Below are 26,434 nucleotides of genomic sequence, written 5' to 3'. Positions count from 1 at the left end.
TTTGAATTCCTTATCTTTTCATCTCCTTCCTAGCGCTGGGACTACAGGTGTGTTCTACCCCACCCAGCTTTAGGAAGAGTATTCTCAGATCCGATTTGGGAATGAATATGGTGTAGGCCCGACTACTGAAGGCACCCGATAGTTTAAGAGGCCATGGCAGTGGTGCAAGCAGGGACCCAGGGTAGTGGAAATGGGTGGAAGAGATGAACCGAGAGTCTGTACACACAAAGAAGTAGGTGTGGATTGTCTAGATCCGGGTTATGTTATCTAGATCACATTCATCCCAGAGTTCCTTGGCTGTTCCTTGGTTTTTAAGAGAACATTCTTAATTTGGGGGCCAGTGTTGAGATAAGATGAACCTTGGCTACGACAACTTAAGCTTCAGGGAAGTTGCATCTCTTTGTGGCTTGTTTCTAGATGCCACTTACTCCACTTAAGCCCTACAGTGCTTGCATACAGTTACTGTTAATTTCAGTGTGTTGACTGAAGCTGCAGCTTACTGCTGCTGCCCACCCGTCGGACAGGAGCCCTTTCTATATAAGCTCGGGTTGGTCTTGAACCTGATATATAGCTCTAGCTGCCTTGAACTTTGAATCCTTCTGTTGTAACCTCTGGAATGCTGAAATTACAGGTGTGCATAATCACGTCTGTGTGCCAGGTGACTTAGGGATACAAGATAAGGAAATATTTTGCAGTCTTCTTGGGTAGTGCTTTCTCATCCTCCTGTCTGTACTCCCAAAAACAGTACACATGAAGTTCATGGGTGCTGAGCAAGGTTTCCATGTTCTCAGACAAGTGGTTAGTGCTCAGCCAGTGTGTGTGTGTGTGTGTGTGTGTGTGTGTGTGTGTGTGATTACATGTAGAAGAAAATAGAAAGCACCTAGTAATTATAAACTTAACACCTATATAATTACTGTCCATGTCAAGAAATAGAAAATTATAAACACTCCAGAAACCTATTTGTCCTCTTCCTTGGTCATAACCTGTAGTTGTCACAGTTAATCACTGTTGGATATTTGAGATAATCATGCCCTTTATAATTTTTTGTTTGTTTTTGTTTTTTTGAGGACAGGGCTGTTCTGGAATTGCTTTGTAGGACTGGGATTAAAGGTGTATGCCACCACAACTGGCACTCTTTTATTGATTGATTGATTGATTGATTGATTGATTGATTTTACATCCCAATCAGAGTTTCCCCTCTCTCCCCTCTGCATCTGTTTCCATCAGTTGCTGGGCGAAGCCTTTCTGATGACAGTTGGACCAGGCACCAGTCTGTGAACATAGAACAATATCCTTAGGAAATAAGTTTACTGACTGTTTTTTTCTTTTTGTGTTTGGTTCTACCTATATCTCTGGGGTATCCTGCCTCTGGGTCCTGGCCCTCGGGTGAGCTCCCTCTCAGGGTGTGGGTCTCCATCTGTACCAGTCATTAGTTGGTCACTCCCATAATTCCAGTGCTGTCTTTACCCCAGCTCATCTTGTAGGCAGGCCACATTGTTGGTCTGGAGCCCTTTATGATTTTACATCCCAAGTAATATGGTCTGACATGTTCTTAACCTTAGTGTTAGTGGATTAACTATTCTGTATATTTGTGAGTAGTTGAAAGTTTATGCACTTTCTTTGAATAGCTGTTTTCCATTGGACTGATGTCGTCTTGTTGACTATTTAGATTTCCTGTTTCAGGTATAACAATATGTCTGTGAATGCTTTTATTCTTTATACTTTATACTTAAGTGCATATTTCAGCAGGGCAAATACTTACAAATTGCTATGTTGAATTATAATGTATATACATTTAATTTCACCTAATGAATGATGTTGGCCCAGTAGTTTGTGCTAACCCCAGCAAAGTATGAGAGAGCCATTGTTCTTCTACAACTAGACAGATAAAAAAGCTAGGGATCAGACCCAGAGTCCTATATACAATCTGTGGTTCTGTCAGTCTTGAGAATATGAGCTGACAACTTCATTGTTATGATTTTATCTATATATTTATTGCTTGGACCCAAACCTAGGGCTTTTGCATGTTAAGCAAGGACTCCACCACTGAGCTTTTAACCCATCCTCATCTTCCTTTTAAAATTCTGACAGAGAGTCTTATATTTCATGGTCTGCCTTGGATTCAACCATTAGCCCACACAGATTTAGAATTCACAACCGCCTGCCTTAGCCTACCAAGAAACTAGGATTACAGGCTTGTACCACTAGGCCAGGCTTCAGTGTGATTTTATTTTGTGTTTCCTTGTTTACTGATGAAATTGAGCACTTTCCATAAGTTGGTTGGTCATTGGTTTTAAAATCTGTTCAATTCTTCACTCTCCCCACCACCTAAGTCTTATGTTACTGTTCTTATAACTGTTCTCTTGTTCCTTTCCAGAGCCTGTGCTAAGCCACACCTTATCTGTTAGCGTGTGGAAGGTAGCTTCAGGCTTTCTGTTTCTTTCTTTTCCTTTCTCCCTTCAACCATTCTGGTGTTTGGGAGGTTCCTTGATATTCCACTGATCTCTTTTTCTTCTCCCTCCTTTTTTCTCTGTTTCCTAGACTTTGAAGCGGCTCATGGCAGACGAGGTAAGGAAATGTGTTTGGGGCATGTGCATGTGCTGGCTCCTTTTCTGTACTCTTAACATTTACCAGTTTTTGTAACTTTAACTTGTTTGTAATGGAGCATGGGTGAGAATACCCCAGACCTTTCTAACTTTGTTTAACCCATTGCATGCTTTCTTTGTTTTTTGTTTTTGTTTTTGTTTTTTAACTTCTACAGTTGGGCAGTTTTTAACTAGAACTCAATATATCTACTCAGAAGCATGTGTGTGTTTGAGGGAAGAGCAGGTCCAGGTTTTTAAGTACAAGCCCTGTGTGATTGGATATTCATGGTTGTCAACTTGATTATATCTGGAATGAACTACAGTCCAGAAGTGAAGGGTACAGTGGTCCTGCATTCTGGATGCCACTTACATGCATGGTTTTTGTTTTTGTTTTTGTTTTTTTTTCCCACACAGTTACTGTTATTTTCAGTGGTCGAGCGGATGAAGCTGAAGCTTGTGGCTGCTTCCACTCCCCTCAGATAGGGTCCCTTGTTATGTAAACCCGTGTTAGCCTTGAACTTGATATTGGTCCTGGCTACCTGAACTTCTTTCAGCCTTAGCCTCTGGAATGCTGGGGTTACAGGTGTATGCTACCATACCTGACTCGGTGGCTTTTTTAGAAAGCAGCTTTGCTTACCACTCTATCCCCAATGCTATACTCATCAGTGGCTATTTTTGCTGTGAGCTTTTATACTTAACATTTGAGGGTGGTTCATTAGTATTTGTTTAGCAGGGAAATAGCTTATGTACCTCTAGAGTAGAATATATTCTTTGCTGAGTAGATGTCATGCAGAGAGGTTTAAAAGATATGTTTTGAACTCTGGCTATTTTCATATCTCAAGTGCCATGGAACAAAAGGAAGAGAAAAGAATAGGTTTTGGTTTTGTTTTGTTTTGTTTTGTTTTGTTTTGTTTTTTTTAAAGACATTTGCGTCTTTATCTCCTATGGCTTGTTTATCTTAAACTCTGGTTACAGATACCTCTTGAAGGGAACAATCCTCATGGACCCTGGCCACATTAGTTATTGGGTAGCTAGAAGGAAACACGGGACTCTTTACTGAGATAAATGTGTACATGAGATACTTTTGCCTCTGTGCTGCTAAGTAGTCTTAGAACAGCAGGGGAAGTTTAGAACAGTTTTCCTTTTAGAGAGCTTTTAAATTGTTGTTTGTGTTTTGAGACAGTCTCTCTCTATAGCACTGGCTGTCCTGGAACTCACTCTGTAGACCAGGCTGGCCTCGAACTCATGGAGAGCCACCTGTTCTGCCTCTGGAGTGCTGGGATTAAAAGTGTATACCATTTCACCAGCCTAGAGAGGTTTGAAACCTTAATGTATCATTTTCTGTCTCTTATACTTTAGTATAGGTGAGAATAAATGAGAATAAAGTCAGTATGCTGTGTTAGATCTGAGGAAAAATGATTTCTTTTTGTGTTTTAGAAACCTTTACTGCATAAACTAAAAATACTAAGCCGGGGTAAGAGGGTAAAGTGTTGGCTATTTGGTGTTTGGTTTGTTAGGTGAGAAATGTGGATTGTTGCTGATACTTCTTTCTGTTTCCTAGCTGGAGAGATTTACCAGCATGAGGATTAAGAAGGAGAAGGAAAAGCCCAATTCTTCTCACAGAAACTCATCTGCATCGTATGGAGATGACCCTACTGCGCAGCCTTTGCAAGACTTCTCAGATGAGCAAGTCCTTGTCTTCTTTGAGCAGATGCTGGTGAGTCACCTTCGGAGTGATGTCGCCCTCCCAGCATGCATTTGTGGTGGTAGTTTTTAAATGCATGGTCTCCTAAGTTGATGTTTACTATAAAGAATTCTAGGCTTAATGTGAAATGTTTTTATACTAATCCCATGAAATAATGACTAAATATGTAAATTCCAGTCACAGGATTAGCGTCTATGAGGTAAACATGGGAATGTCTGATTACTGGCTGCCTTGTTAGTGGGTATCTGCCTGGCAGTACTCAAGCCACAAAAATGCAGTGTGAGTGGACCAAGCCCTATGGTAGGTAGTATGGTGACCACTTTGGGGCTAAGTCAGAGAAGTTGAAGTGGGAAAGCATTTACAGTGAGCTCTGTACAAGAATAAACTGAGTAATGGAAAGGCCTCATTGGCCTGAGGTCCTCTGTTTAGTGGGGAATTTGGAAAGAGATTGCTAAAGCCAACTTACTACATAGAAGCCCTTTAAGGATTGTATTTGAGGTCGGTTTAGTTGTGAGCTATGTGTGGTTGTGACTTACTTTGCTGTCTCTAGTGAGAACAAGGACACTTTGAGTGGACACTCCGCAATAACCAGTGTAGGTGATTAGGTCTCAGAGTTCAGGCAGATTTCGTTTTTTATGGCAGCAGTTCTCCAGTACTTTAATGCAGAAAACATGTATGGTTTCCTCTCAGTAATACAAAAGAATGTGTATCGAGTCCATTGTTTCCTAGGGGAACCGTCAGAAGTGTGTGTATTTTAAAGTGTCCTGTGGTTTGAAGGCATAGCTCAGTGGTAGAGTGTGTGTATACCCAGCATATGTGCCAACATGCAGGTATCATACCAAGGACAGTGTCTGTGGGGATCTGTACTGAAATGAATTAGATTTTATCCCTGAGGAATTTTTATTGGTTACCATAACTTAAACCTCTAGGAATCAAGAAAAAAAAAATTGTTCAATACTTATTTACTGTGTTTAACTCACTGTTAAGTATAATAAATATTAAACACTAAAAACTTACCAGAGGCAGGGAGATCTCTGTGAGTTCAAGGCAAGCCTGGTCTCCATAGTGAGTTCTAGGACAGCCAGAGCTACAGAGTGAGACCCTGTGGCAAAAACAAAAACAAACAAAAACTTAAAAGGTAATTTTATTTTTTTTTTCTGCCTCCCTGCTCCCTCCCTTTGCTAGGTGGATATGAACCTGAATGAGGAGAAACAGCAGCCTTTGAGAGAGAAGGACATTGTCATCAAGAGGGAGATGGTGTCCCAGTATTTGCACACTTCCAAGGCTGTAAGCTCTAGGGCAGGTGCTCACAGGAGGCTGCATCCTTACTACAGATCTGCTTATTCTGCTAATCTGACAGAACGTTCCGTGTCTCTATCAGTCCTGCTTAACCCTGTTAGATAAGCTTACTCTTGACTTACTCTTTTAATTTGAGTTACCACCTTTTATACTTTTCCCCTGACTTGTACTTAAGTTCATGAACTATTAATGCATCTCACGTAGTTTGGTAGTTTGTATAATGGGTGTCTGCCCCGGTATTTTTGAAACCATGTTGGTGAATATTATCTCACAACTTACGACTAGGCTCAGTATTTACTGACGTCTCTGTGTCTCTTTCCAGGGCATGAACCAGAAAGAGAGCTCTAGGTCTGCCATGATGTACATTCAGGATCTGAGGTCAGGCTTGCGGGATGTGCATCTGCTTAGCTGCCTGGAGTCCCTTCGAGTCTCTCTCAACAATAACCCTGTCAGGTGAGAATTCTGAGGTAACAGTCCCAGAAACTCATGCTATTGTTCATAATCAAGGGATGCAGAGAAGTATGAGAAAGGTCTGGATTGGGAGTAAAGGGTTTCTAGGATAGATTTGCCAAATGGCCTTTATTGATTTAAGTTGATACTATATTACCTTTCATCTATTCCTTACAGCTGGGTGCAGACATTTGGTGCTGAAGGCCTAGCCTCTTTATTGGACATTCTTAAACGACTCCATGATGAGAAAGAGGAGACTTCTGGGTAAGGAATTTTGGGTCTTTATATTTTCTAGGTTGAGGGCCAAAATGGGCTTTGCATTAAGGGAAAAATAACAGTTATATTCAGAATCATGGACTAGAGGAATATGCAGTTGGATGAAAACGAGGTTTGTTGTGGAGGAGGTGAGAGGATGAGAGTATAGAGAGGGGAAGATAGGTATTAGTAAAGATGACTGCTTCCTTTCTGTCTGGAAAGAGGGTCCGATTTCGTCTTCAGCTGTGCTGTGATCCGGTCTGGGCCACATTGCACTTGGAGTCTGCTTTATTAGTTTGGATTTAGCGTTACAGCAGTCTTCAGGATTGGCATACATTCTTGAATATCAAAAGCCATTTTAGGCTGCTATGCTGCCATCCAAGGTGCCCAATACTTGTGGAGTCTTTTCTGAGACAAACAGTACAGGGATTGGGTCTGTGTGTTCTTTCTCAGATATGAAGCCTTTCAAGTGTTAGGCAAGGAGTAATAGGTAGGATAGTATCTTGATAGAATTTAGTACCTAGCTGCCTAAAGGGAGTTAAGGGATGGAGTTTTGTTTGCACACGTCATACACTTTTTAATAGTGTTGGGATTCAAACTTAGGGCCTTACACTTGCTAGGCAAGTATTGTACTGTTGAGTTATGCCCAACCCCAAGTTGGCAGGTTTAATACTAAATTTAATACTAATTTAGTTGAATACTAATAGAATTTAATACCAAATTCTCAAATTGCAAGGGTATTAGCCAGCTGATTATCTTTGTTAGTGTTTCTGAGTCAAGTGCTTTGTGATGTAGGGCTGTACTGCCTTTGACATCACAGCATAATGCTGTCATCTGTGAACATGCTGGGCTGCATTCATAACTGTCTGTTAGATTCCACTGAGCAGCTAGTTGAAGGCATTTCAATGTCCTTGTTTGCAAGATTGAACAAGCATATGGAAAGAGCGTGTATTATAAAATAACAGGACTTCGCTGACCATGTTTTCTGTGTGCAGAAGCTATGACAGCCGGAACCAACATGAAGTTATCCGCTGCTTGAAAGCTTTCATGAACAACAAGGTGAGGTTTTCCTGGTGGGACCCCAGTCCCCGTCTGGGTCTTCATTGGTTCTCCTGCGTTAGCTCTGCCAAGGGAAGAACCGAGGTTCAGGGCTTTGGCACTCCTTCCATACTGTAACCACTTCACTGCCACGATATGAGCCCCCATGGCATTCTTTCCCTATTCTGACTAATGTTGCTAAGTGTTCTTGTGCTCTACCTTCTTTCACTAATCTTGTTATTGGACCTGTAGTTGTTGTTTGGGGTGTTTACTTTATTTCCTTCCCTATTTCCTACGTTAACTCTGTCCCAATCTCAAGAGGTCCAAGTGTCCCTTGAGTTTGTTTGAATTTGTGTTGCTCCTGCTTCCCCTCCCGAGTGCTGGGATTTCAGGTGTGTGCCAGTGTGCCATTTCTATTTCTCCCAGAATATTTATTCCTACTCTAGTGTTTTTTTTTGTTTTGTTTTGTTTTGTTTTAAAGACAGGGTCTCACTATACAGCCCTAGCTGTGCTGGAACTCACTCTGTAGACCAGGCTAGCTTCAGACTCACAGAGATCCCCCTACCTCTACCTCCTGAGTGCTTGGATTAAAGGTGAAAATTACCACTCCCAATTTAGGTTTTTTTTTTTTCCCTCATTCATTTTGTATTTAAACTCTAGGAGCCTGTAGTTATTGTTTGAATAGAAATCTATTTTCTTTGCTATTTAATTTTTGCTGTAATTAACCTACTCCTTAGGGTAGGGGGAGGATGAGAAAAATCAGTTTTTAATCTGTGAAGACATGAAATTTTGTTGTCTGTCTTAGGAAATTTACTTGGTTGTAATCATCTCTGTTCAGCTATTATTGGGAAAATATTCTCTACTCCTGTGCTAGTTTCTAGAGTCCACCAAGCAGGTGACTTGAACAACAGAAATTCACTGTCTGGGTTTTGAAGGATGGAAGTCCAAGTCCCATGTCAGCAGGACAGGTTCTTTCTGAAGCTGGGAGGGAGAATGTGTCCGTATCTCTCCTGCTTTCTAATTGCTCATGGGCACTGGCTTATCGATGCATCATTCCCATTTCTGCTTCCTGTTCTTGTGATGTTCTGTGTGTGTGTCTGGGATGTGGATTTCTCTTTATATGGGGCCAGGCATACTGGATTAAGAACCTCCTTACTCCAGCGTGGCTTCGTCGTCATTTAGCTAATCTTATCTGCAGTGACTCTATCCCAAGAGGCTACAATCTAGGGTTCTAGGGGTTAACATTCTTCCATAACACTCTGCTCATCAAAAGTCCTGCACAGGCCCTTGTTTATATGTGCTGTTACTAAGCCTCCCTCCTCTGTTCCTGTCTTCCCAGTTTGGAATCAAAACCATGTTGGACACAGAAGAAGGAATCCTGCTGCTGGTCAGAGCCATGGATCCTGCTGTTCCTAATATGATGATTGACGCCGCTAAGCTGTTGTCTGCTCTATGTATCCTACCCCAGCCAGAGGACATGTATGTGACTCAGCTCTTTCTGCCTTCTCATTTTACCGTTTCCTTGTAGCATAGAGGAAAATTGAGTTATTTAGGTGTCCTCTTGGTCTTAGAGGCTAAATAGTAAGGCCATATAAGGTCAGAAGTGAATGTTAGGATCTTAGTGCAAGTAGAGTACCTGAAGATCCACAGTGCTTCAAATAGAAACCTTTTTTTATACCATCATGATATTCCAAGAAGAAAATTCCATACTGTGAAACTTGGTTATAAGTACAGTATTATTAACAATACTGTGTAAAATTACCTTCAAGCTATAAGGTATTTGAAACATGAATTTCATGTTTAGGCTTGAATATCATCCTTAAGATAAACTCATTTTGTGTATGCAAATATTCCAAAAATATTTTTAAATGAACTATAAGACATGGTTTAAGGCATTTTGAATAAAGACAGACACACCGATTTAAGAAAAGATTGTATCTCGCATGATACCTCTGAGTAAAGGCACTTCAGGACCCACCATAGTAGGAGAGAATGATCCTCAGTAACTCTGACCTCCGTGCACACACCATGACACATGTCACAACACACACACACACACACACACACACACACACACACACACACACACATGAATTAAAAAAATTTAAGCTTCCTAAATGTTGATGACTGATGTGTCCACTGAAGTCTAAGAAGGGGACAGAGAGATGGCTCAGGGGTTAAGAACACTGGTTATTCTTCTAGAGGACCCAGGTTCTATTCCCAGCACCCACATGGTGGCTCAAAACTATCTGTTACTTCAGTTCAAGGGAATCCAATGCCCTCTTCTCATACCTGGGCACCAGGCATGCATACAGGCAGAACACTCACATAGAGTAATAAATTGTAAAAAAAAGAAAAAGTGTAGCAGGCTTATGTCTTAGATAGGTTTACATTGCTGTGATGAAACACCATGACCAAAAGCAAGTTGGGGAGGAGAGCGCTGTTTGGCTTACACATCCCGATTACAGTTCATTGAGGGAAGTCAGGACAGGAACTCAAACAGGGCAGGAACCTGGAGGCAGGAGCTGATGCAGAGGCCATGGAGGAGGGCTGCTTCTTGGCTTGTTGAGCCTACTTTCTTATAGAACCCAGCACCACCAGCCCAGGGGTGGTCCCACTTACTATGGGTTGGGTTAGGCCTCCCATATCAATCGCTAATTAAGAAAATGCCTAACAGGCTTGCCCACAGCCCATCTTATGGAGGCATTTTCTCAATTGAAGTTTCCTCCTCTCAGATGACTTTAGCTTATGTCAAGTTGACATAAAAACCAGCCAGCACAGCTTACCTGCTGTATCTTCATTAATATCTGTTTTACCTAGAACAGAGGTTTCTCTTTTTTTCTATTGTCATGTGTATATTTGATTTTAGAAGCAGCCTATTATCTTAAAAATCCAACAATATTAAAAGTATATGAAATAAAATTTTAACAGCCCATTCTTCCCCCAAATCCTGCTATGAAAAGAACCGTTGCTAATGGCTTGGATAGACTTCATGGGCATTTTTCTTTAACCATAAACATTCTGTTTCCTTGATTCTTAGAAACCCTGCAGTCTTAGAGCTGAGAAGTGATAGTTCGTGCTTGTAAACCATTACATGTCCACAACAGGTTTTTGTTTTCTTGGAAGTGTTGGCTTAACAAAAGTAAAAATCATACCCCCCCCCCTTTTTTTTCAGCTCCCCGCCCCATTTGGGTGTTTTAAGGCAGAATTGTTTTGTAGTCTGGACTGGCTACAAACTCATATAGTCCAGGCTGGACATTTCTGATCCTCTCTTCTCAGCCTCTCAAGTTCTGGAGTTACACATGTGTGCCTCCGTATTCAGCTTCAGCTTATTTTTATTTAGCAGTAGATTTTGGACATCATTCTTCATTGGTACTTAATAGAGTTACCTTATTATTTTCAGTGGCCATATAACATTTTATACACACACACACACACCAAATACTACAAACTGGTGCTGCCTTCTTCTCATTTTTTAAACATTTCTTCTATTTCTAGACTTTAGGTATACTTATGCAGATTCTGACCTTGCTGTAGATGATAAGAATTTTTTTTGCCATTACTAATGATGCCATAACAAACATCTCTATACATAGTTTCTATTACATTTATCATTTTGTGTTAGATAGATTTCTAGAAATGGACCACATGTACTGTGCATTGGAAATTGATTAGTACTCTTAATATTAAACAATCCTTAAAAAGTCAGAGTAATTTATATTTCATAGCTCAGAAGGCTTAATTTTGTATTCATGGGTAGGAGTCTAGGGTTTAAGAAATTATTTTCTCAAAAGATAGTCCATTGCTTTTATCAGATTGTCGTGTCTGTGGGGGTTAAGAGAATAGTTTCAGAAACCTGAGGCATGCTAATGGCCTGTTTCCTAATGGGTTTATTCCCTGTCAGATCTGTCCATGTCATGTCAGTGTACCTGGGCAATTTGCTTTCTTTCGTCTTGGACAGGAATGAACGAGTTTTGGAGGCAATGACAGAGAGAGCTGAAATGGATGAGGTGGAACGCTTCCAGCCACTACTGGATGGATTAAAAAGTGGGACCCCCATTGCACTCAAAGTATGTATATGCACCCTTAAAACTGGGCCAACAATAGAATAGAATAGAATTCAAAATGGAAAGACCAGAGTTCATTTGTCCTTCATTTTTCTGTGGTATGTGAAATTGAACCTAGGGCTTTGCTTATGCTGGATAAGTCCCCTACTACGCAACTACCACTGAACAAGGAGCTGGGGGCCCTTTCTAATTTTTAATTTTGAGATATTTTTATTTCATGTTACAGTCTGGACTGGTCTCAACCTCATTATATAGTCTAGGCTAGACTACTAATCCTCTTGCCTCCCAAATCCTGGAATTACACTTGTAGTAATTGACCAGGCCAGCATTGGTGATCTTCCTGCCTCCTGAAGCATGGGTCTACACCACCAGGCCTAGTGTCATATGGCCTTTTATAGACTATGTGGGGGCTAGAGAGATGGCTCATCAGTTAAGAGCATATACTGCTCTTCCAGAGGACCAAGTGCAATTCCCAGCCTCCTCGTCAGACAGCTCACAACTGTTTGTAACTCCAGCTCCAGGGCTATCTGACACCTGGATAGTGGGTTTGTTTTTTTCCCTTCTCTGAAGAAAATGATTTTTAAAGAATTACTTTCCTCCTTGTGACATTGGGGGAATAAACCAGTTATTTATTAGTACATTAGGAAAGTAATGTGTTATATTAGATCCTTGGATTCATTAAAACACTAAGTATTCCAGACTTGTGCTCAACAATGTTTTGTTGCTCTAATAAAAAGTCTTTCCTATAGTTTTATTCTGTATCTTTTATGGAGCTCCAGAATGTATATAAATAGTGGAATCCTTATCCATAAAGCTTAATGCTGACGTAGCAGCTGGATTTGCTTATTTCAGGTGGGCTGCCTACAGCTGATCAATGCTCTCATCACTCCCGCAGAAGAACTTGACTTCCGAGTTCACATTCGAAGTGAACTGATGCGCTTGGGGCTGCATCAGGTGTTGCAGGTAAGATAAAACATGTCATTAGAAAGGCTGGATTGTTCCTTCCTGCTTGCTTGCACAGTCCTGATTGTCCTTGAGGTGATTCTGGTTTTCCACTTAAACACCAGATTGGAAGGTTTGGATTTCTAGGTCCATTGGAGATTTTCAGGTTTCCTGACTTCTTCTGTCGTTGCCAGGAGCTTCGGGAGATTGACAATGATGATATGAGAGTACAGCTAGCTGTGTTTGACGAACAAGGGGAGGAAGACTTCTTTGATATGAAGGGACGGCTGGAAGACATCCGCATGGAGATGGAATATCCTTTTATGACTGGTGACTGGGTTATGGCACAGTGTGGAAAGTGATGACTTAGAAGAGGGTATAAGGCTGGCTGTGGTGGCACATGCCTTGAATTTGTCTTCCTAGCACGTAGGAGGATATCTTGAGTTTGAGACCAGCCTGCTCTGCTTAGTGAGCTCCAGGCCAGCTAGGGTTACATAGAGAGACCCTATCTCAAAATATATATATATTTATTTTTAATAACTATAACTGTTGTCTTCATATTGCTGTCTAGCAAAGACCAGGGAAGCCAGTAAAGGTGATCTTTTTAACATAAAAGTATCCATCAATCTGAATCAATGAAGTGATAAAGTAACAGATGTTACAACCAGATTGCCCTCACATCCTAAAGCATCCACCCGGATCTGTATGTTTCCTAGAACATGATAACTTACTGAGATGGGTGCTATGTAGAACGCTTTGAACTGACAAGCAGTATTACTATTATGTATTTGATTACCTGCCACAGGTAACTTTGAGGTGGGTCTATCTTTAGTTTCTGCCTTAGATTGTCAAGCTGAGCGCTAGGACTCCTCTGTTTATGGACAGTAGCACTGGTATTGGTGAAGGGAACAGTGGTGTTTTAGGAACAGCTGTTGGAATGGAAGTGGCATCTTTTCCTTGAACATGCCATCGTCAAACAGCTTCTAAATACTTGATTTCCTTAGCCTGTTCTTTCTACTGACTTCGGTGAAGTCTTCCAGATCCTTTTAAACACAGTGAAAGATTCAAAGGCAGAGCCACACTTCCTGTCCATCCTGCAGCATCTCCTATTGGTCCGAAATGATTATGAGGCTAGGTAAGCTGATGTACCTGTGGGGGATTTTGAGTCTAAGTGGAAAAGCAGCATCCTTAACTTCAAATATTGTTCTAAAAAGTTTAAAAAGAAATGAAGAAGATGGTGGGTTAGGTTCAGATCTAAAGGAAGTTATCAACTGTTTGATCAACATCAACTGCTTTAATTCAGTTGAAAGGCACCTCTTTGGAATAGGTCATTGTGTAAAGTAAAATGTTCTTAGAAGGGAGTGAGTAAGTGGGGTAAAGAAGACAGTAAAGAGGGATGGTAACCTCAAGCTCTTTCTGGTTGCCTGGAAGTAGAGAGCAGCAGTAGCATGACAAGAAGGATCATAAAAATCAAGTCTGACTTCATTTAGATGTGAAAGTATTGGCACTGGGAAGCAGATGTTAAGAAAGTATGTTGGGGGATGGAGGGATGGCTCAGTATGCATACTGTTCTTGTGGAGGACCCAATAGTTCCCAAACCACCTGTAATCAGCCGTAATTCCATCTGACACTTGTGACCTCCAGGGGCACTTTCATACATGTACATAAACACAGATACACACACAATAAAAAATAAATCTTTATGTGTGTACAGTGCATGCTTCCATGTTTTACCGCTGACCAACAGCCCCTGCCTGTAAGAGCTGTTGAGTATCTGAAGTAGAAAGAATAAAAGCTGATTAGAAGAGGAGACTTTCCTAGCACAGCAGTGATGCTCTGTCAGCTTCACCAGAGCTCTTTTCAGAATATTTATCCTTAATTTTTTTTATTGTCAAAGCAGTTAACTTTTCTTGGTCCAGAATAGTTCTGGACGTTACAGTTTGGTTTCCCTTTGATAAGTCTGTTTTGTTCCTTTCATAGGCCACAGTACTATAAATTGATTGAAGAATGTATTTCTCAGATAGTTCTACACAAGAATGGAACTGATCCTGACTTCAGGTGCCGGCACCTCCAGATTGATATTGAGGGATTGATTGGTAAGCACACTTTCCTACTCGGCTCCTCAGAACACTCAGCGCTTCTACCTTGTTTCCTTCTTTCAGTGAAATTTCCAAAGACCTCATTCTTGTCCCTGTTTTTATCCTTTCTCAGCGTGCCCTCTGTGCTGGACTTATGTGGTCTCTTTAGTTTATTTCTGCATAAATTGAAAATCTTACCCTTTCTTATGCACTACTTTTTGTAGAGACCAGCTGTTTTCTGACCCTGCTGGTCTCAGAATCATAAATGTCGCACATAGGCATCCTTCACGTGTCTGCCTTAACTTGCACTTAGAAATCACAGCTTGAGGGCCAGCAACGTGGAGTAAGTAGAAGTGTTTGCATGCAAGCCCGAGACCTGAGTTTGTGCCCCAGATTCCATATGGTGGCAAGAATGCTGTTGATGGTTGTCATCTGACTTCCACACCTGTTGCATACACGTCTGTATTCAACACATACATGTACACTCATATACACTCACGGACACACAAAAAGTAAAACAATTATATAAATACAATTTAAAAGAAAGTGTGTGTTTAATTGAAACTTGCATTTCTTGTTCTAGTGTAGATCATTAAGAAGGTAACAGCAGACAAGAAGGACAGACAACTGCCCTTGAGTGCATTGGAGGCTTAGGGGCAGAGGCTCAGGCTTAAGAAACTGAGAACTTTACTTACTGAGTTGTTTTCAGATCAAATTGTTTTTTCTTTTCAGATCAAATGATTGATAAAACAAAGGTGGAAAAATCAGAGGCCAAAGCTACAGAGCTGGAAAAAAAGGTGTGTATGAGGAGATCAGTGCTAGAGTGCTTGCTCATTGTGTGTGAAAGCCTAGGTTCAGTCTCTAGGGTCATCCACACATACGTGTATATGTAAAACAAACATACACAAGTAAATCTGGGATATATATTTTTCTTTGAAGATAATTGTTTTTTGACATGTGAGACAGTATTGTCTGATATTTGAAAGCATTCAGAATCTAAAGGTTCCTAAGGAGTAATCTTTTTGTTAGTGGGAAAGAGGGTAATGATGTGAAATGAGAAACTAGAGGTGTTTTGCAATGTTCTTGGGCACCAGGCACTCTAGTAAAGACAGATGCTTTGTGTACGTGTGCATCTTAAGTCTTATTCCAGGACAGTAGGAACTGGAATATGTCTCAATTCTTTTTATCTCCGTAGTAATTAAGGATTCCTGCTGTGGCTGGAATTGTGCAAGGCAGCTGTCCTGGTTTGTCGTAGGGTTACTATTGCAGTGTTGAAACACCATGACCAAAAGCAACTTGGGGAGGGAAGGATTTATTAAACTCACAGTTCCATAGAACAAACAATTCATCATCAAAAGCAGTGAGAGCAGGAGCTCATGCAGGGCAGGAACCTGGAGGCAGGAGCTGATGCAGAGGCCATGGAGGGTTGCTACTTATATGGCTTGCTCAGCCTGCTTTCTTAAAGAAGCCAGAAACACCAGCCTACAGAGGTGGTCTTGGCCACAGTGGGCTGAGCCCTCCCACATTAATCACTAATTAAGAAAATGCCCCACAGGCTTGCCTACAGCCCAATTTTACAGAGGTATCTCCTTCCTTCATCCCCCCCCCCTTTTTTTTTTGTCTTTTGAGACAGGGTTTCTCTCTGTAGCCTTGGCTGTCCTGGCACTCACTCTTTGGACCAGATTGTCTTCGAACTCCGCCTTCCTCTGCCTCCTGAGGGCTGCCCCACCACTGCCTGGCTTTAGGGGCATTTTCTCAATCGAGGCCCCCTCCTCTCTGATGACTCTAGCTTGTCAAGTTGACATAAAACTAGCCAGGACATGGTTAAAGGCCTTTCAAATCTCAGATTAGCTGACTTGGTTTCTAGCTATAAAAGTAGGAAGAAGATGAACAGGATCTCTTGTGTCCTCTCCATTAACTTTGATGCTCTGGTCTCTTTGCAAAGCATTGCTTAGATGGGTCAGGAAGCTCTATAGAGTAGTGTTGAGACAGAACAGGGAATTACGTAGTGCCCTTATGCTCCTAACTAGGATGAGCAGCATCCTAGTTTGCTTTCTGTCTGTCGCTGTGACCAGCACCATGACCTAAAGTAACTTGAGAGGAAAGGGTTTAGTTCCTCTTCACTTGGTAGTCCTTCGTCACGAGAAGCGCAGGCTGGAGTTTGAAGCAGAAACTGGAGGGATGCTGCTTGCTGGCCTCTTACCATTGGCTTCATCAGCTGCCTTTCTTACACATCCCAGACCTACCTGCCTAGGGATGGCACAGCCCACAGTGGACTGACCCATCCTGTATCAGTTAGGGTTAAGAAGATGCTACACAGACATGACTACAGGCCTGTCTGATCTGAGCAGTTCTTCAGTTGAGGTTCCCTCTCCCCAGGTGACTGTAGGTTCATCTAGTGTTGACAGCTGAAGCTATGGCAGAAAAATGGCAGGAGTCTGATTTTTTTTTTTTTTTTTTTCTTTTTTAGTTGGACTCAGAGTTGACAGCCCGGCATGAGTTACAAGTAGAAATGAAAAAGATGGAAAATGACTTTGAGCAGAAACTTCAGGATCTTCAAGGAGAAAAGGAGGCATTGGATTCTGAAAAGCAGCAGATTGCAACAGAAAAACAAGATCTGGAAGCGGAGGTGTCCAAGCTGACAGGAGAGGTAATGTCTGAGCAGGGTGGCAGCATGCCCGCAGCTGCCCTCCATAGCTTGGCCGTGCTGGGATGAGCAGCTGGATCATCAGGTCGATGGCACGTGTTTAACAGTCATTTACTGGTTTTACTCTTGCTTTGGGAGTATAGTATATAAGACAAAGCATTTAGAGAATACAGAAAAATGTAAAGAATGAGAAAAGTTACTTATGACAGAATCCAGAAATAATTAATGATTTGGGAGTAAACATTAAACTATTGGCTTATTTCCCATCCAACTTGGTCTGTGCTTCTGTGACACCTTCATTCTCTTTCCTCTGCAGTTACAAATGCTTAGACAGCCTGCAGCATGCGAACTTGATCATTTGTACAGTTGGGGGTTAACTGCATTGCACATACTTCAGTTGTATAGTCGAGTAAACTCAAGGCACACTAACACTAAGAGCGTGAAGACTTGAGTTCTGGTTTGACTCCACTACTACAGTGTGACTGTGAGAAGAATCATGTGATCGGACCACTCAGTCCATCTGTGGCTGAACAGAAATTTGGATTAAGTGGTTTCGTAGTCCTCGAAGTGGGGTGAGAAGTACTTACTCTGTGTTGCTTCTGTAGGTGGCCAAGCTGTCAAAAGAACTAGAAGATGCCAAGAAGGAAATGGCTTCTCTCTCTGCTGTGGTTGTTGCTCCTCCTGTTTCTAGCAGTGCTACTGTTCCCCCTGCCCCTCCTCTGCCTGGTGACCAAGGCACTGTTATTCCCCCACCCCCACCCCCACCTCCTCCTCCACCTCCTCCCCCTGGAGGTCTCATTCCACCCCCTCCCCCACTTGAAGGTACTAGCATCCCCCCACCTCCTCCTTTACCTGGAGGTGCTGCTGTGCCCCCCCCCCCTCCTTTGCCTGGAGCTGCCATCCCCCCACCTCCTCCTTTGCCTGGAGGTGCTGCTGTGCCCCCTCCCCCTCCTTTGCCTGGAGCTGCCATCCCCCCACCTCCTCCTTTGCCTGGAGGTGCTGGTATACCAGCTCCCCCTCCCTTGCCTGGAAGTGTTGGCGTTCCCCCCCCCCCTCCCTTACCTGGAGGACCTGGACTGCCTCCTCCCCCTCCCCCTCCCCCTTTTCCTGGAGGCCCTGGCATTCCTCCACCTCCACCTGGAATGGGTGTACCTCCACCACCCCCCTTTGGATTTGGGATTCCTGCAGCCCCAGTTCTGCCATTTGGATTAACCCCTAAAAAAGTTTATAAGCCAGAGGTGCAGCTCCGGAGGCCAAACTGGTCCAAGGTAAGTTTTTTCCCCAACATTAGATCTTTAACTACTTTTCTTGACTTATTTTTGTGCATGGGTAAGCTACCCACTGTTTGGGCTCACATCTGTCCCTCTTCAAAGTCTACTTGTGTTTATGCTTATGCAGCATCTGTTTCAGAAATTACACAGAAAGATCTCTGGCCCTGTGTGAATGTATCTTATTAAACTCAGCATATCTTAATACATTGGCCTTTTCTCTGATAAAATGAGTGTTGTGGTGACTGACAGTTGTCACTTCACTGGGGACAAGTGACTGAAATTATGTTTGTGCAGCTCACGATGTGTTTGTGACCCCCATGGTTGGGACAGTCTTTTGCTTCTAGAAACGAAGTTAAACATATCCAGATTGGGAGAAATGTAGAACAAAGAACATTGGAAATAAGACTGTAATGCTTGTGGAACTAGAAGATTTGGTATTTGGAGGAAGATCAGCATAACTGATTTTGATCCTTGACTAGTTAGCAGCAAACAGACCAGAAGCATTATCTCCTGATCCCCCATGAAGGGCACAGCTTCTGTCTGTGTCCTAAGTTACTCACAGGCTAGTCAGCCTTGCTGATAATTGGAGTCATTTTCTGGCACAGCGAGTTCAGAGTTCAGCCCAGTAGCTCTTACCACCTGTCTGTTTACACAGTTTGTGGCTGAGGACCTTTCCCAGGACTGCTTCTGGACAAAGGTGAAGGAGGACCGCTTTGAGAACAACGAACTTTTTGCCAAACTTACCCTTGCCTTCTCTGCCCAGACCAAGAGTGAGTACTCTCCCTGAGCTTTCCCCTTCCCTGGCAAGGGTAGAAGGGTGTTGGGAAGATGAGAGATTGAGTTTTCCATTCCAGGGAAAAGAGAATGTTTTTGTATTATGGGGCTCCTGGGGCTGGGAGAGACAATTGCTGCTTGTAAGTATTTTGTGTCAGTATACTAACAGGGATACATGGTACCAAAAGCTCAGCTTAGGCCCATTGATAGTTAGCTTGAATGGATTATGGTTCTGTCTTAAAGTGTTGTCTCCAGACCGAGTATTTAATTAGTAGGGTCAGCGAATGCCTTGGACAGGTTGGGTGACTGAGCTACAACTGTCTACAATAACCAAGATCCATGTGTAATTCCTGTTCTGTTTCTTTCTGCTGCTTTTCCCTCCTGGCCCTTGGTTCCGGCAGCTTCCAAAGGTAAGAATGCAAAAAAAGCCTTTTAGTTGGGTTGTTGAGTATTAGAGAAAAGGAGTAAATGAATGTAAAGGGACTTCTCTTTAGAAGATGGAAATTGCTGGTTTCCCTTCTCTCCCCAGCGAGTCCACAGAGACCCACAGTGGTAGTGCTGACAAAACAGGTTGGTTCAAGTGGAGGTTTCATATACGAGTTCCCTGCTGGCCCCCAGAAACAGTGCATTGTGTTTCTTCTCTGCCATAGCAAATACAGACTGACCAGTTAGAAGGCTTTCCTGGGGGGTTATATTTACCAGGCCCAAGTGCTGTGACTTCTAGCCCATGGCTTCTGATAAATTCTTTTCTTTTTTTTTTGTTTTTTTTTGTTTTTTTCTTTTTTAAACCTTCATTGTGCTTGCCTTTATTTTAGAACTTTAGATTTTTTATCAGGAAAGGGTTTGAGCTCTTCAAAATGGAGATGTAAGGAGGACCCAGATCTCTACAATATAACACTGTGTTTACTTTGTTTCTAGTGATGTAAACTGCACAAGGACATCAGTAAAAGACCTTGATCCTTAATCCTTTCAGAAATAGTTTTTGAGTACCGGAATGAACATTGAACCAGTTCAGTGTGCTGTTAGAGGGATTTTGTGGTGCTGGAAATTGAACCCAGGGTTTTATGCAAAGTCCTCTCCACTGAGCTACATTTCCAGCCTCCAGTTTAGTTTCAGCACTGAAACAAGTGTTAGTTTCCAAATCTCAGTCCTAATACTTATCGTGCAAGTGAAGGAGATGAATACTCATTATTGTGCTGTGAATATCCTGCCTCACAGGTGACGGGGAGATAATGGGTTAGATAGCATTCTAAACCACATAGGAAGTTCAAACTGACTTGGAAGTTTTGTTGTAGATCTTCGCTTCCCAGAAGTCTGCTTTTCCTAGGAACCTTGCAAAGCTTAGATACCCACAGGACAGCAGCTGTTTGGCAGTGATGTCTTGTGAGTGCAGGCAGAAACATTAGATTAGGAAAAGCTGGTTAGGTGCTGTGTGTGTAGGGTTAGAGAAGAAGAGTTGTGTTCTGATTATAATGTTTTCAACTCCAGCAAAACTAGTCAGGTAGAGAAATGAGCCATGCTTACCAACTCTAGTAGAGGCCCTGCTGAGGTGTTCAGCATAGTAGCTGGCCAGAGTTGATAAGGAAATTGGTGGGCATTAGATTTTCTTTATATTACTTCCTTAAACCCTAAACCTGACTTTTTCTCTGCTGTTTGGTAAATATGTCTGTGCTCCCTATGTGTTGTACTGATACTTAAAAATTCTTTTAGACCCATCAACTCTAAGATAGGTATCCTCTAAGAATAGGCAATGAAGAAAAAAAATCTACTTCACACACCTACTTCCTGTAGTCAAAGATGCCTCTAACTGATGCTTCATAAAGTTCAAAAATATGTGTGTTTCTGCTGAGCCTTTGACATGCACCTATAATCCCAGTTTCTCAGACTGAAGCAGGAGAATTGCAGTTCAAGGCTAGTAGGCACTTGAGAAAGGGCAGGGGCATGTAAGTGCTGGAGCACTTTCCCTGGGCTCCATCCCTGTACCACAAAGAAAGGGAAGGAGAGAGGAAAGAAGGAGAATGTGTGCATCTCTTACTAAGAGACGAGAACTGATCCTCAAGTGGATGTGTCTGGTTCTCTTTCAGATTTACTTTCTTGTTTCTGAGCTCTTTTCTTCCTCTAAATGAGGAATTGACATAATTCATTCCTTACTGGGAATATATGGAATTCAGATTTAGCAAGGAGTCTTTGTATCACGGACTCTGTTGATTCCCGCCTTTTAACTCCTTGGGAACATACCCAGTAGTTAAATTTTTTATTCTCTTCTTTATTAAAAGGAGTGCTGGGTGGTAGTGGTGGTGGTGGCCCACGCCTTTACTCCCAGCACTTGGGAGGCATAGACAGGTGGATCTCAGAGTTCGAGGCCAGCCTGGTCTACAGAGCGAGATCCAAGACAGGAACCAAAACTACATAGGGAAACGCTGTGTCAAAAAAACACAACACAACACAACACAACACACACACACACACACACACACACACACACACACACACACACACAGACAGTATTCTAGTTAGCTTTAGACCAAATCCAGCATTATTCCACAGCTTGTTACTGTTGATACAGGGGACAGCACGTGGGTGGCAGCAGGTAGCTGGCCTTCTGCTGCTCCTGCCTAACTTTAGGCTTTGGGTTTCAGGAGGAGCTTTTGGAGGGGGCAATAATCCCTTCCCCAGCAAGAGCAGAGGGTATTTGTTATTTCCCTGTGACTTTCTTCTGTCCACTAGGTGGCACTCACCCAATTGTTCCTTTATTAGTATTCACAAATCTTTTGCTGTTGCTGTTTTTTGAGACAGGGTCTTAGAACTGTCTGGCCTGGAACTCACAGGGAAGTTTTGCCTTTGTGTCCTGAGTGCTGGGATTACAGGTGTGCAACACTATGCCCAGCTAATGTTAGGGAATTTCACCATGTCTGCCACTTAAACTTCTAGAAATAAGATTGTAAGAGCTCAACTTGCTCCCCCTGGTCAGTGAGTCTCTTGGCAGAAAGATGTCTGTTCCATGTGTTTCTAAATGCGTATTAGAACCAGAGGTACTGTTCACAACCTGGTGGGGTTGTTTTCTTTTCCTTACTAACTTGTCATGGATTTTTGAGGAGGGTGAGACTGTTAGCACAAAGCATTTGGAAAGTTCTTTGTGATCTAAAACCGTAATCTACCCCTTTTCTGGGTTTTAAGGGATCTGGCTTATGCGATGATGTGCTCCATATATTTTGTGTTGTGACCTCTCTTACCAGAGGTGTAAAATGAGCCTGTGAGTATCCTTTCTCATACCCTGACATACTGATCCTCTACAGAATGATTTCATGCCAAGTTTTTGTGACCACAGGAAGCTCCACAGTCTCCGAGGATCCTTCTCCAGCTCCCGTATTTCAATCTCTTGAGATTCTGTGTATTTTTTATTCTGTCTTCCAACTAAGTTCTCCAAAGTATTTCGTTGTACTCTCTAGAATTGATAGTCTGTTTCTAGCACAGCATTGTGTGTTAGCACCCGACTTCCCTTTGGTCTCTCCTGTTTCCTTCTGTTATCCTCACCCCACTGGACCTAGAGACGGGATAGTGCCTCTTTTGTCCTCCGTCACCACTTTCAGACCCTTCTGCTTTTCTCTTTGCTAGAACCAACAGTTTGGAATAAACTGACACCAGTTTATGTCACCCACTTCCGTTTGTGTCATCATCTGTGAGACTTGTTACTCTTGAGTTCTCCACAAACTGGGTTCCTGACCATTCTAAAGTGCTGCTTCTAATTTAACTCTCCACAATATCATTCTTTTTTAAAAAGTTATTTAGTGAGTACATGGGTGTGTCCATGATACAGTGCACATGTGGAGGTCCCAGGGCAACTCAGGAGCCAGTTCTCTTCTCCCGCCAGTTCTTCTTATCAAACTCAGGTCACCATCAGGCTTGGTGGCAGTGCTCTACCCACTGAGCCATCTCCCAGCCCTGATTTCCCCCAGGTCCCGTATAAAGGGTCCTGATTCTAATAAGAATCCTGCTACACAGGTCTCAGTCCCTCCACCCTTTCTCCCCTTTCCTCCCCTGTGCTCATTGTACATAACTGCAGCCCTTCGGTTAGCTGAGTGTTTACCACCTGTGTGGGTCCTGTGTGCTCCCCGACCCCGCATTTCCAATGCTGAAAATCAAAACCAGGGCCTCACACAGCTAGTTAAGTGTTTACCACAACAGCATATCTACAGCCCACTCTCTTCTCTAGGACTGTGACCCCAGCAATCCTCCAGGCACACCGGAACTTCCTCCAGCCTGTCTCTCTCCTTGATGACTTCACTCCTCACCTAAAACTCCATGCCTAAACATTGTGATAATCCTTCCGCTGGTGGTTTTCCTCCATCGAGGGTCTCTCACTCCATCAGGGCAAAACCATGGTTCTTGTTAACTCCACCTTGTCCACACTGGATCTGTAGCTGTGTATCTCTGAGTATTACTGGAAGAGACCACACACACCCTTCCCTTCTTGGGTACACTTTCTTCTCTTAGCTTCCCAGACGGTGGGTGTTCTTATCTTATCTCACTGTCTGCTCTTGCTCCTTGTTCTCCTCCCCTCAGTCCGTTATATTGCTTGGTCTTCTGATACTTCTAGGCAGTTGTATCTGAAGTTTTTTTTTGGGGGGGGGGGTTGTTTAGTTGGTTTTTGATACCAGGTCTCATGTTTCCCATGCTGACCTTGAACTCAGTAACATAGTCCAGTCTAGCCTTACACCGCAGCCCAGATTGACCTCAGACGAAATCTTTTTGCCTCTCCTCAAGTGCTGGTATTATAGGCTGTCAAGTGCTACCACACTTGACCTGTCAGCATTTCTCTGTTTTGTTTTTCAATTTCTATTCTTTCATTACATTTATTTAGTGTGGGTAGAGGCGGACACAGCACACAGGTACCATGGTGCACTTTTGGAAGTCAGAGCACAAGAGCTGATTCTCACCACCATGTGGAGCTGGGAGAGCAAGCTTGATGGCCAGCACCGTCCGCCTCATGAGCCATCTCAGCAGCTCCCTTTAAGCATTTCTGATGGACCCAGTGTCATACTTTTCTAAATTGCTGTCTTCACACCTTTTCTCTCAAAAGGCCCATCACTCCATGGAGAAAACTGAAGTAATCAGAATGTGAACTCCAAAGCTTATAGCACTGTGTTCCTTAGGTTCTGATACTGTGATCCTATCTAACGGCAGTTCCTGAATGACCAACAGTCATTACCACAATGTGTAGAATACACGGAAACTATAAAACAAAACAATCTCTCTTCTTCTCTGTGGTGACCATGGCTAACCATGCCTTTTATATGTATATGTATTCACATAATTAATTTAGATTTAGTTCATATGAAAAAACAAGGGAAACATCAAACAACTTTAATAGTAATAGCATATATGTACTTTTTAGTACAGCAAACTGATTCTACATGGTGAATACTATTCTGCATTCTGTATGGCATCCTTCACCATCTTTTGATGTTATATATAATTATTATTTCTATTTTAAAGTTTCATGTTGTCTGTTGCTGTCAAATGGACAGTTATATTCTGTCATGAATAATACAAACTTTATATATAACTAATCCCTCATTGAGAATTTTGTTTCAGTATTTTGTTTTACAAACATTACTACAGAAAAAATCCTATTTATCTTTATATATTGGTATATCTTTATATTTCTGCACATTGGTTTTTGAAAGGTAATGTTTTTTCACCTCACATCACTGGGTTTATAAGATTATACCAATTCATACTCCCACTAAAAATAAGAAGTTATCAAAATTTCTGACAAGGGAAAATATATCTTGTTTTAATCTGTTTACTTATAAAATTGCTCCTAAGGCTTTCCCAGAGACATCGGCCCTTTCTTCATCTGTATATCGAGATCAGTGAATGCAAAGATGCCTTTTGATCTGAACTTCTGGATCTGTTACTTTCTCTCCTCCATTTTCTTACAGTTGCTGTCTTTGGCACAGTGGATCATAATCTCGCACTCTTATTTTGACAACTTTCTGTGGTCTTTTGCTGCTGGTCGAGTTGTGTTTTGCCCTCTTTATTTTAGGTACCAATACCAGACAGGAGGACCTGTTGCTTTCTTACAGCTGGTACCGCAGAGAAGAAGAGCTAACCCAGGAGGAAACTTTGTTAACATTTGCTTGAAGGCTGCTGTTGTTCCAGGGAACACTTACTGGTGGAGATTTAAGGGAAGGTGGTATCAGATGAAGATAATCTTAACTGTCAGTCCTTCTAAAGCGCAGGGATCTGAGAATTTGTCAGCAGCAGTGCCCTTCTCCTTTTCGCCACCAGATGGCACATGGACCTCTCTTATTTTTGATGTGTCATTGTTACGCCTGGTTGTGATGTAGTCGCGTTAGGGAGCGGCCCTGCCGCTGTTGTCAAATGCAAACTGCTTATGATACTGCCCTCTGCTGGTAAGGAGGTTTGTTTGGCTGATCAGGAAAATTAGAACAAGATGCTGCCTGTCAGATTTTGCCATGTTGCAGAAGGATCTTGTCTCCTGGTGCAGTTAGTATCTTGGTTGTTCAGTTTTTGAAGCAATTATTTTTCAGAGTTGTATTATTGTTTCTTTGTGAGGTGCTGAGGCTAGAACAGTGTTTGCTTTTTAGTCTGATAGCTTCATGAAATCAGCCTTCCTTGCAGGGGACTTAAAGGGAGGTGTGTTTTCGTGAATTTGGTAGTTCTCTAGATATATATGTGTGACTATATTTTTATAACATATTCATAATCAATTTCTGTCACAGTTCCTTCTGAAGAGCTGCTTCAAATATGTTAGAACTTACCCACTGGTTATATATTGTATTTTTAAAAACTCCTCACTTTCTCAAGATAATTCCATCTTTACAATTTATTTCTAACTATTTAAACTCTGGTATGTACCTTATTAAAATATTAGAGACAAGCACAAATTGAAGCTATTATTTAAACCCAGGTTATCATCTAACATTATGGATTTCAAAAACATTTAACAAGACCTTTTAAATGTATCTGTTGATGCTTTGATCATCAAGTTTGAGGCTCAGTATAGCCTAAGCTTCTGCCATCTTGATGCCATTATTCTATATTTAAATGTCCACCTGTACTGGTCAGTCTCAAGCTTCAGTGTGCATGAAGATTTAATGAGGGCCATGTTGGAGTTATAACTCCTGGCTCTACCTCCAGAGAATGTAAGTAGTAAGTACTGTAGAGCATGCATTCTAACACACACTCTGTGTTTGGCGTGGTGCATTACTTCAGTGTTTATTTCATTTTTTTTACTCTGTCTTCCCACTGTCTGCCATAATCTAGAAGCTGCTTCCTTTTTAGTAGCATTTGATT

General features: G+C 42.1%; 1 protein-coding gene across 2 annotated transcripts in view; it reads left to right on the top strand.

Moving 5' to 3' along the window:
- The window catches only part of Diaph1 (diaphanous related formin 1), a 94,454-nt gene that overhangs the window by 27,259 nt on the left and 40,761 nt on the right, over window positions 1–26,434 (top strand). For both annotated transcript variants that reach the window (XM_036204736.1, XM_036204735.1), the window contains exons 2-18: window positions 2,542–2,568; window positions 4,147–4,302; window positions 5,476–5,577; window positions 5,912–6,042; window positions 6,217–6,303; window positions 7,290–7,353; window positions 8,672–8,811; window positions 11,294–11,402; window positions 12,252–12,362; window positions 12,536–12,654; window positions 13,360–13,476; window positions 14,322–14,437; window positions 15,152–15,216; window positions 16,890–17,069; window positions 17,672–18,334; window positions 18,993–19,107; window positions 19,513–19,521. In XM_036204736.1, the coding sequence (XP_036060629.1) occupies window positions 2,542–2,568; window positions 4,147–4,302; window positions 5,476–5,577; window positions 5,912–6,042; window positions 6,217–6,303; window positions 7,290–7,353; window positions 8,672–8,811; window positions 11,294–11,402; window positions 12,252–12,362; window positions 12,536–12,654; window positions 13,360–13,476; window positions 14,322–14,437; window positions 15,152–15,216; window positions 16,890–17,069; window positions 17,672–18,334; window positions 18,993–19,107; window positions 19,513–19,521 (2,311 nt within the window). The remainder of the gene's footprint in view (window positions 1–2,541; window positions 2,569–4,146; window positions 4,303–5,475; window positions 5,578–5,911; window positions 6,043–6,216; window positions 6,304–7,289; window positions 7,354–8,671; window positions 8,812–11,293; window positions 11,403–12,251; window positions 12,363–12,535; window positions 12,655–13,359; window positions 13,477–14,321; window positions 14,438–15,151; window positions 15,217–16,889; window positions 17,070–17,671; window positions 18,335–18,992; window positions 19,108–19,512; window positions 19,522–26,434) is intronic.

The sequence above is a fragment of the Onychomys torridus genome, chromosome 13 (assembly GCF_903995425.1).
Source record: "Onychomys torridus chromosome 13, mOncTor1.1, whole genome shotgun sequence".
Lineage (NCBI taxonomy): Eukaryota > Metazoa > Chordata > Mammalia > Rodentia > Cricetidae > Onychomys > Onychomys torridus.
The sequence above is the reverse complement of the archived record's forward strand: the minus strand, read 5'-3'. Positions and strand labels throughout refer to the sequence as shown.